Consider the following 11,377-nt stretch of genomic DNA (forward strand, 5'->3'; position numbering starts at 1 on the left):
GCTCTTTTCCCCTAGGCTGCAAGAAGTAGGAAGGAAAGCTGGGGGTTTCCCAAACTGAGCACATAGGCCCTGGACCTAGGAAGTGGGAGTAAACTGCGGAAGCAGTGAAGGAGGGGGGTCCTAGACAAAGGGTGGGAAGGAAGTGCTTCCCCTCTAGGGGTGGGGACTTAGAAAAGGGAGGAATGAGGAATCCTGGAGATGCTGAGGTTCTGCCCCTTCATGAGGCAGTATCCGGTATTGCCCAACCTGGTCCACAAGGACCCCCAAGTCTAGGATGACCACTCTAGGCCTTCCCCTGACCTTCTCGCCTTCCCTTCTTTCCACCATGTGTCATGGACACACAGGCTTGGTGCTTCCTGCCCACAGGTACATACTATACCTGTCTTGTTCACCCCACCATGCCCCAGTGTCTCCTGCAGCACCTGGCACAGAACAAGCTTAAAACCTACTTGATGTGTGACAGAAGGAAGGAAAAAAAGACTCCTGTGGGAAATACATAACAAACAAAAATGAGGAAAGTGCTTTGAAACTAAGAGGAGACTCTGAGGGATGTATTCTGAATTTTTATCAGAACTTCACTGTAGACCTAGGATCAGGGATATTAGTAACCCCATTTTCCAGGCTTAAACAACAATTGTGATGGCTAATGAGTAAATGTTTACTGCTTGGAATAGCACCCATCACACAGTCCACATTCCATTCAGTATCAGCAAATATGATGTACATGTGTGGGCACTATTTCTCTTAATTCCCACAATAACCTGGGCTTGCAGACATTTCCATCCAAGTGAGAAAGCTGAGGCACAGAAAGAATTTGAAAACTTAGTATGAAAAAGGATGTATACTATTTCACTAGTACTTTTATATTGAGTGTTGAAACAATAATTTGGACATTTTAGGTTCTGTAAATTCTCAAATTAATTTCACCCACTTTGTTTTTAACATTGCTACTAGAAAGTGTAAAATTACATTTTTATCTCAAATAATATTTCTATGGGACAGCACTGATCTATACTATGAGTTATATACCTGACATTGAGATTCCCAAAGCATGAGGATGAGGGGAGAAGTCAGGCTCTGGGGTATTTATAATTTCTGACACCATCTCCACCAGCTCCTTACAGTAGCTTGGGCAAGGCATATCATGCTCTAGGCCTCTATTTTCACATCCGTGAAATGGAAATTATATCACTATCTACGTCATATACTTCTGGGGAAAATAAAATAACACACCTGAAGAACTTAGCACTGGGCTGGCTGGGCACACTGGAGAATGTCCATAGAGGTTGGCTGCTACTTCGACTGTAACTATTATTAAGTGAGTACTTTTCCCGTATGTAAATAGAGTTGGGTCCCTACCCAGCCTCCCTTTGAAAATTTTAAAGTAGTTGACATTAGCAGAATGACTATCTCTGGAGCCCACCACCCACAGCCTTCCTGTGGGGTAAAAAAGAATCCTCGAGTGGGGTGGGAAGGGACAGACTGGGATTTCAAAGTTTGTAGATACCGACAGGCATATGCAAAATAGGAAAACAAGATTATACTGTATAGCACAGGGATATATATATATATATATATATGATCTTGTGGTAGTTCACAGCAAAAAAAAAAGTGACAATGAATATATGTATGTCCATGTATAACTGAAAAATTGTGCTCTACACTGGAATTTGACACAACATTGTAAAAGGACTACAACTCAAGAAAAAAAATGTAAAAAGAAAAAAAATCCTCGAAGGGTGACTACTCTGGTCCAAAGAGGGGGAAGTCTAAGGTCACACAGCCCGCTGCAGGCGGGGTAGGTGAAGTTTAAAACAATGCTGTGAGTCTGTCCTTGATGGCATTAATTTGACCTCTCTGGTCAACCAGACACCACCAGTCCAGCTAGGACTGGGTCCTTAACTCGCCTGAAGTTCAAGTGACACACTCAAGATGGAGGCACTCGAGCCCTCAACGTGATACACCACAATCAAGATGGCGGCGCACGCTCCCGGCGCCGGTTCCGGTTCCGGTTGTTCTGGTCGCCGGCAGGGACACGCCGAGCGCACTGGGAGCAGCCATGGCAGACGGCCCCGTGGCGGAGGTGCTGCTGCGGCGGCTGGAGGCGGCTGATGGCGGTCTGGACAGCGCAGAACTGGCGGCCGAGCTGGGCGTGGAGCACCAGGCCGTGGTGGGCGCCGTGAAGAGCCTGCAGGCGCTGGGCGAGGTGAGCGGGGCCCGTGATGCCGGGCCTCCTAGCTTTTTCATCTGTGGTTCCCTTGCCAGGAGGGCTCGGTCTACAGGCCAAACTCTGAGGCCTGGATAAGGGTAATGGTATATGCGTCCAGCCGAGGGTGCGCAGGCGGAGAGTCAGGAACTTGTGAGGGCCCGGGCTCACGGACTTTCCTCATATAGTAAATGTCTATTGAGGCATGATCACTGTCAGGGAGTGGGGAGTATGCTGGTGGACAAGAAAGACGCAGTCGCTGCCTTCACGGAGATTGTAGTCTAATGGGGGATATACCCAAGTGACCAGAGTGGTGAAAGCACAGGAAACTCAGAGGTGACAGTTGACCCCGACTTGGGGATCATCCCAAAGGAGATAACAGCTGAGTCGGGTTTCTGCATTGAGGAGGAAAGTCATGGCATTTTGGGGATCGGTGGGGTGGGGAGGCAAGTGGTGAGAGAGACCAACAGAGCCAGAATTTGCAAGGTATTGTAGGTCTTTATCTCACCGAGGTACTGGGGGGCCGTGGCAGTTGCTGGAGCCACTCAGATGTGCAAACTGCCTCCATCACTCTTGGGAAGGATTGGCAGGGGCAGGACTGGAGGTGAGGGGACAAGGGCAGAGGTTGGCACATTCTCAGACTAGAGGGTGTGGTCTCTGGCTATAGGGAGGCAGCTGGAATGGAGAAACGATTCAGGAGAAGGAATGAAATGAAATTCATGGCAAGGTAGGAGGAGCACCCACTGATGAAGTTCAGCCTTCTAACTTGAACAAGTGAAGGGTGATGGAGCCAGAGGGAGAGGATGCTGAGGGACCTGTGGCTCACCCAGGAGGCTGGATCCACGACTCAAAAGAACAGATCTGGGCTGTCTATTCATCAAGCTCATGTTCTGTGTCCCACTCTAGTCTTAGCTTTATTTATTATCCACTCTTTGATGTAACTTTAGGATGATGATGCTGTTATTATCCCCATTTTGCAGATGTGACAACTTCTGAGCACTGGTCAGACACTTGATCAGTGTCAACAGAAGGAAAAGGCTATCCTGGATTTGAAATTAGGTGCTCAGGCTGCAAAGCCTAAGGTCATCAGTGCACAAAGGAATTGAAGCTATGTTGTATGGGATGACAGTACCTTGATTGAAATTGACATTTGTGTAGGTTACAGATGGTTAAGTAGTGGTAATTTAATGTAATTCAGTCTAAGAACAGTGATGGTAAAATAATAGTAGTAGTATCAGTAGTTAGAACTTATGCAGCATTTCTTGCATGCTAAGCACTCTACATCCTTTCTGTGTATTGATTTAGTGACTCCTGAAAACAACTTTCTGAGGTAGAGTCCACCACACCTTTCTCTCATGAATAAGAAATTTTGCTCAGGGAGGTTAAGCAACTTTCCCAAGATTACACAGCAAGTGTAATAGGAATTAGAATGAAAAGAGAGCTAGGACCTGTGGGTCCCACCCAGCCCTTGTCTTTTTCTGTGTAACCCAAGCCCATCCTCTTCGTGGAGCTTAGGGTTCCCGCGTGTAATGTGGACATACACACCCCAACTCCCGTCCTTCTCTGACACTCCAGGTACTGGGATGCAAACTTGTAAGTGTGCAGATAAATCCTTTCACCTGAGATCATAAAAATCTTTCCCAGGTTCAGAAGTGATAGGAAGAATTTGTTCTTTGTCAGGCAGGCAACACTGTTAGTACTTTACCTCACCCTGGGAGGTGTGAATACTTTTTATCATCATCCCTAGGTCACAGAAGATCAGCCCAGGCTCAGGAGGGGGAGATCAGTCGGCTGGGAAATGGTGCAGCTGGGGTGTGAAGCTGGCTTCAGAGGCTGTGCTTTCAACCATGTACCTGGTGCTATGGCAGAAGGGTGCCTGGATCTGAGCCTTGTCCCTGCCTGTGTCCCCCTATTTTCCTGCAGATCATCCAGGCCGAGCTGCGCTCCACCAAGCGCTGGGAGCTTACCGCGGAGGGCGAGGAGATTGCTCGGGAGGGCAGCCATGAGGCCCGAGTGTTTCGCAGCATCCCCTCGGAGGGCCTGCCCCAGAGCGAGCTCATGGTAGGAGCCGGTGGGGGCGGGCAGGGTCTAGAGAGGTGATGGGGTGATGGCAGCCCTTGAGCCCCGCTCACTGCAGCCTTGATCCCCTAGCGACTGCCCAGTGGCAAGGTGGGCTTCAGCAAGGCCATGTCCAACAAGTGGATCCGGGTGGATAAGAGTGCTGCTGACGGGCCCCGGGTGTTCCGAGTGGTGAGTCCCTGCCAGGGGATGGTCGAGCAGGGTGGGCAGACTGGTGGGCCCCTGGCCCTTGCGGCCCCTCATTCCCATCATCGAGGCAGGTGGACAGCGTGGAGGATGAGGTGCAGCGGCGGCTCCAGACGGTCCGGGGTGGACAGGCTGAGAAGCTGGGAGAGAAGGAGAGGAGTGAGCTCCGGAAGAGGAAGCTGCTGACTGAAGTGTGAGTGGGTGCCACCCCCAGGTTCGCACCCGTGTCACCTGCATGGCCCTGGAGCAGGGGGAGGGGAAGGCAAGCCGTCCCACCTGCCCTGGGCCATGGTGCTGTCAATCTCCTCCCAGCTCTCCTTCACACTGTGCGTGTCAGGCACACGTGCCAGGCTCATGCCAGTTCAGGGCCTTTGCCTGTGCTGTGCCTTATGCCGAGAAGGGTCTTCCTGCTATTTTCCAGTGCAAGTTCCGACATCCAGCCTCTGCTCATGTGTCACCTTAGAGAGGCCACCCTGATACCCTTCCTCCCTTTGAATTCCATAAAAGCTCCTCACTTCTAGTCTCCATCCCTTGTGCCCTTGTTTATTTCCTTTGCAGACTAAGCACTGTCTGAAGTTTAGTGAATGCTGGGACTCGGACAGGCTGGGGCTCTGCACTCACTGGGCTGACATCTCCTTTGAGCAGACGTAGCAGGAGCATGGCAGTAAAAAGAACGCAGACTGGAGTGGGGCTGCCCGATTGCCAGCTCTGCCATGTACTAGCTGTAACCTTTACCAAGTCCCCTGATCTTTCCAGGCTTCTGTTTACTCCTCTGTAAAATGGTCCCTTTTCACAAGATTATGGGGTGATTTCAGTGGAACAGAGCCTAGCATAGATTAAATCCTTAAAACTTGACCTGTTGTTATCACTCCCAGCTATATGCTTAGTGCCTTGAACAGGCCCCGGCACACAGTAGGTTCTCAGTAAATGTTTGTTCACTGAATAATCGCCAAAACATAGGGATGTAGGTGGGGGTCAAATAAGAGGATTTCAGGTGATGATAAGTGTTGGGATAAAAATACAACACAGTGACTTAGTGGGTGATGTTGGTGTCAACATCAGATGGGAGGTCAGGGGAGACTGCTTGGAAGAGGTGACAGCATTGCCTCTCCCCTCAGGACTCTGAAGACCTACTGGGTGAGCAAGGGTAGTGCCTTCAGCACCAGCATCTCCAAGCAGGAGACGGAGCTGAGCCCAGAAATGATCTCCAGGTAGGGGGCAGCCCCAGGGTTGGGGGTCGATGTGGGTGGTAGGCAGCCCCGACCAGGCCCATGTATCCTGCATCTCTCCATAGTGGCTCCTGGCGGGACCGGCCCTTCAAGCCCTACAATTTCTCAGCCCACGGCGTCCTCCCTGACAGTGGCCACCTGCACCCCCTGCTCAAGGTCCGCACCCAGTTCCGGCAGATCTTCCTGGAGATGGGGTGAGCACAGGGCCTGGGGCAGGGCCAGCCCAGCTGCTGGACACAGGCAGGGCAGTCAGGCTGCGTCTCCCACCAGGTTCACCGAGATGCCGACTGACAATTTCATTGAGAGCTCCTTCTGGAACTTTGATGCACTCTTCCAGCCCCAGCAGCACCCAGCACGTGACCAGCATGACACCTTCTTCCTGCAAGGTGGGTGAGCCCCGCCACACCATCAGAGGTGCTCAGCCTAGGCAGAGCCTTTCGGGGTGACATACCATTTTACAGGGTAAACTCTATCCTCAGTGCGGCTAGCAAAGCCTATGTGAGCCACCATCGTCAACTTCTGTGACCTCCTTCCACCTCCCTTCCTGGCTACCTCAGGGCTTTTGCTGGTCTGTGCCTTCTGCCGAAAACTGTCTTCTCCCAGATCTGCATGGTGGGCTCCGGCATCAAACCTCTGCACAGGTGTCACCTCAGAGAGACCACCCTGACATGCCGTTGCCTCCCCAAGTTCTAAAATCTCCCACCACTTGTCTTCCATCTTGGTCTCTGTTTTTTCTTCCACAGCCCTTAGTACTTTCTGAAATTGAATGACTGTCCAACAAAGGTCATTGTCTTCCCCACCAGGAGGGAACAGGAGGCTGTTGGGTGCCCATTACCTGGCCAGGGACAACAGCGTCCTGGTCATCACCATGGCATCCAAAACTTATTGAGCAGTCACTATCCTAATTTTCCAACCAACTATAGGAAGTAGACTGTTAACCCCCTTTTGCAAATGAGGAAACTGGGGCTCAGAGAGGGGACATCACTTACCCAGGGTCACAGCCTCCAAGTAGTAGAGTTGGGATTCAGTATCAGGCTTTTCAGGCGTAGTAAAATTGTGTCTGGAAGGAACCATAAGAACTTGCACATTCAAGCATCATATGTCACTGAGCTGCTACTGTGTGCTGAAGTCTCTGTTAAACACTTGGGTCACAGCCATGAACGGCACAGAAGTCCTTGCCCTGGTGAGACCTGCATGTTCTGGTGGGGGAGACCTGGCCCCTGAGGCTGGCACATGCTTGGTGTGCTGACCACTGAGCAGGGAGGCCCTGTGACTTGAGGAAACGATCAATTAGGAGTGGGAGGAAACAGGAGCAGTGAGGTAACAGGACAGTGTGCAGGGCACTCTGGGCCACAGAGAGAAATTTGGCTTTGGCTTTTTCTCCAAGTGAGATGAGAGCCATGGAAGATTTTGGGCAAAAGAGACATGTGACTGACTCAGGTGTCCTCAGGTGCCTTCTGGCTGCTGTAGGGGGTAAGGGAGGGAGCTGCACATGTCACTGTCTGTTTTCGGTGTAGTGGCTATTTGAGAAATGCTCCTTGACTGACCAGATGTTGCTCTGTCCTGCCCAGATCCAGCCCAGGCCCTGCAGCTGCCAATGGACTACGTCCATCGGGTCAAGCGGACTCACTCTCAGGGTGGCTACGGCTCACTGGGGTGAGGAGGCATCAGGACTTTGGGGTGTCACAGGGAAGGAGGTTGGGGGCCCAAGAGCTAGTTCATGGGCTTCCTGCGTGTCTCCCTGAAGGTACAAGTACAACTGGAAGCTGGACGAGGCTCGGAAAAACCTGCTGCGCACGCACACAACATCAGCCAGCGCCCGCGCCCTCTACCACCTGGCCCAGAAGGTGTGGCTGGGCTTGGGCAGTGCAGGGGGCAGGGGGCTGTCATACTGACCTTCTCACCCACACTGGGGCCTGGCCTGCTTGTAACCCCTAGAAGCCCTTCACACCGGCCAAGTACTTCTCCATCGATCGTGTGTTCCGGAATGAGACCCTGGATGCCACACACCTGGCTGAGTTCCACCAGATTGAGGGCGTCGTGGCTGACCACGGCCTCACCCTGGGCCACCTCATGGGCGTCCTGCGGGAGTTCTTCACCAAGCTGGGTAAGCAGGCAGGCTGGGGCAGGCAGTGTTGGTGGGCAGTGGGAAGATGCCTTGATCATCAGCCTTATCCTCACTGTTCTGCTTGCCTGCCTCCCCCGACCCAGGTATCACCCAGCTGCGTTTCAAGCCGACCTACAACCCCTACACTGAGCCCAGCATGGAGGTGTTCAGCTACCACCAAGGTCAGGCTAGAACCCACTACTAGGGCGGGGAAGGAGGTCTCAGGCTGCCCACCGCTCAGCCTCAGTCCCCGTCACTGCCAAGCCCACACCCCACCTCCCAGGCTAACTGCCAGGCCCAGTATCACCCACACGAGCCACCCTACTCTTCTGCCTCCACAGGTCTGAAGAAGTGGGTTGAGGTGGGAAACTCTGGGCTCTTCCGCCCCGAGATGCTGCTGCCCATGGGGCTCCCCGAGAATGTGTCAGTCATTGCCTGGGGCCTTTCCCTGGAGCGGTGAGTACCCAAACCCCTTTGGATGTCTGGCTGCCTCAGTTGGGTGACTTGCCAGGCATGGGGCCTGCACACTTGCAGCCCCATCCATTCGTTCATTTATCTGACAGACCATTAGTGAGCACCTTCCATGTGCTTGGTCCTGTGCCGTGATTACGACACACACATCTGTGTCAGGGGTGTCTGGTGGAATGAGAAGGATGATAATTAGCAAGATAAATAAGTAAGTTCAACAAGTAAAGCCTAGAGTGTAGCCCAAAACAGTAACTGTTACAGAGAAAACACAGCAGAGAGAGTTAAGGAAACATAGTCAGGGAAGGTCTCGTGGAGGAAATGGCATCTGAACAAAGACTGGAGGTGAATGAATTGATAAGCTATGAGGTTATCTGGGGAAGGATGCTCTAGGCAGAGGGAATAGCCAGTGCTAAGGCCCTGAGGCTTAAACTTGACTGCTGTGTTTGGAGAACACCGAGGTGGCCCTTGTGGCTAGGAGTGAATGAGTGAAGGCTGAGAGTGGGAGGAGACGAGGGTGGGGAGGTGACAGAGAATATTGTGCAGGGCCTTGCAGGCCCCGGGAAGGACTTGGGCTTTTACTTCAAGGAAGGTGGGAGCCCTCAGAGAGGGTCTGATCAGAATAGAACATGACCTGACCTTGTGTTAAACCATGTCCATCCCATCCTCTCCCCCCACCCAAGGCCAACAATGATCAAATATGGCATCAACAATATCCGGGAGCTGGTGGGCCACAAGGTGAACCTGCAGATGGTGTACGACAGTCCCCTGTGCCGCCTGGACAACGAACGGGGACCCCCCTCCAACACAGGAGGCCGCATGACATGAGCCACCCTGCATAGGCCGCCTTCCCCAAGACCCTGCTGCCCGTTGCATCCCTGCCAGTGACCCCTTGTATTTACAAGGCCTCTGTGAGGCCATCCCCCTGCCCCTGGTATCTCCTCTTCCCCACCGGCCCCAGGGTCCCAGGGACAGGGGAGTGGGTAGCAGGTTCATTCTGTTGTCCACCTGTGAGGGTGGGCCTTGAGGGGCCCTACGGGCCAGCTGCTGGCTAATAAAGTGGGCAGTTGCACTCATCTGGTGCCTTTCCTTAGGGGTGACAGGGTGCTGAGCCGCAGATGTGGGGTGTGGTGGGTTGGAGGTCTTAGATCCTCGGGAGCTCCTGGCCCACCTAAGCCAGATCCCCCCAGGGAAGACTCGCTCCATCAAACATTTACTGATCACCTACTGATGCCAGGCCTCTTCTAGGTGAAAGGAACAGAACTTCCTAGGCCTGTGGAAGGGTCATGTGGGAAGGGGAGGCCGAGGCGGGTGTTGGGGGCCCCCAGGAGCCAGGATCCCCACTAACTGGGAGCCTTGGGGCATTGGTGGGCTGGGGCACATAGCAAGGTAAGCCTGTAAAGCTGCCCTTTTTTTTTTTTAAAGAACAGTTTTAGGTTTATAGCAAAATTGAGCTGAAGGTACAGAAATTTCCTGTATACCCCCAGCCTTGACACATAATCACCCAGGTCCATATTTGACATGACAGTTGACGCCCCGTGTTGTACGCAGATTTAGACAAATGTATGGTGATGTGGATTCATCATTACGGTGTCATAGTGTTTTCACTGCCCTAAAAGTCCTCTGTGCTCCACCCATTCATCCCTTTCTCCCCTTAAAAAGCCACTCTTTAAAAAAAAATTCTCATAAGGATTTCAGATGAGCCCAGAATGGAGAGATGAATGGGTAGGTTAAAGCTCCACGAACCCACCACTCACGGTGAACAGTAAGTGAGATCTCACACCCGTATCTGTGAGTTGCTCCCAGCCACCATGTCACTCCACGTCTTCAAGGGCAGTGGACTTGGGGAAACATGGACGGTTTCTTAAGTAACCACAAGGCCACTCATACCCAGTGCAGTTGGTAGGCAGCTAAGGACATGGGTTTTGCTGGTCCCAGAGCCTGTAGGCACCAATCTTCCAAGGGCTCCTCACTCAAATCTTTTGCTTATTTATTTCAAATTAAATAATCCAGTCATATAGAAAAATATTCATGCAATAAGTATGCACTTCTTAAGTACCAGCGGTGTTTATGAACTGAAGGCTCGGCAGTGGGCAAAGCTGGCTCTGGCCCTTGGCTTCAGGAGCTGACACTGGTGGGTGGGGAGGCATGGAGACCTGATGAACAGACAAATACAGAAATGGAGGGAGGGGTAGAGGCCATGTTAAAAGTGAAGGCTGGAGAGGGTGAAGCATGTATAATACAAAGTATAATACAGCGATCACCCAGGAATGCACCCCTACTTCATTCAAATCTGAGCATAGATTATACTTGCTTTGGATCTTTCACTGACTAATAGTTTGAAGACCCTATGGGCTTGTCCTAGTTTCTTTTGCCTCCACCCCACTAAGGTTGACCTCCAGAATTTGGTATTTTATCATTCTCAGGTGTTTTTAAACTTTAGCTACTTACATGTGTTACTTTAACAAGACATAGTTTCATTTTGCATGTTTTCAAAAGTTACACAAACCCTTGCACCTAAAAATTCTGCATTTTTGTTGCTTTTTTTTTTTTTTTTTTTTGGTGTGTGTGTGTTGGTATGCATGCTTAAAGGTAAGTCTGAGATTTTTCTCAGTAGATAATCCTCCAGTCTTCAAATCTGATGCTGGAGGAGGATGTATCTTGTTTAATTTGGAACTTTGCCACAAATTACTAATGTTAGCTACTGTTTATTAAACTCTTAATGTATTCCAGATGTCTATCCCTGAAGCCCTTACAATAGTCTCATGTTTTAGATTTTATTGCCTCAGTAATAGACAAAGATGAATTTTGAGAGTGAGTGGCAGTTTTCTGATTACCCCCACTGGTAAGAGGCAGCCCAGATTCAAACCCATGTTCTCCAGAACGTTGGTGTAAAGGTGTGTGCCCTAGTGTGTGTGCCCAGGGACAGGACTCTGCACAGAAGGGGTTGAGCAATGTGAGCAGATTCCTGATGGCTCTATATAGAAAATATAGGTGTCCCGGAGAAGAGCCCCACCTCCTTCCCAGTCAGTTGGAATAAAGTCCAAACCTCTGGCCTTGGACCCCAGCCCAGCCCCTGTCCAGTTCTTCATCTGCTCCCCACCA

The 11,377-nt window shown here is 51.2% G+C and overlaps 1 protein-coding gene across 1 annotated transcript; it reads left to right on the forward strand.

Moving 5' to 3' along the window:
* The first annotated feature begins 1,989 nt into the window (after window positions 1–1,989).
* Window positions 1,990–9,348, forward strand: FARSA (phenylalanyl-tRNA synthetase subunit alpha). Its single transcript, XM_010954182.3, is given in 14 exon segments — window positions 1,990–2,206; window positions 4,130–4,267; window positions 4,358–4,456; window positions 4,546–4,664; window positions 5,590–5,682; window positions 5,766–5,894; window positions 5,971–6,086; window positions 7,272–7,356; window positions 7,448–7,547; window positions 7,639–7,807; window positions 7,912–7,989; window positions 8,149–8,263; window positions 8,956–9,061; window positions 9,063–9,348. Coding segments are annotated over 14 exon segments (1,527 nt in total). The 5' UTR covers window positions 1,990–2,059; the 3' UTR covers window positions 9,096–9,348.
* The last annotated feature ends 2,029 nt before the right edge of the window (window positions 9,349–11,377 follow it).

This window comes from Camelus bactrianus, chromosome 22 (assembly GCF_048773025.1).
Source record: "Camelus bactrianus isolate YW-2024 breed Bactrian camel chromosome 22, ASM4877302v1, whole genome shotgun sequence".
Lineage (NCBI taxonomy): Eukaryota > Metazoa > Chordata > Mammalia > Artiodactyla > Camelidae > Camelus > Camelus bactrianus.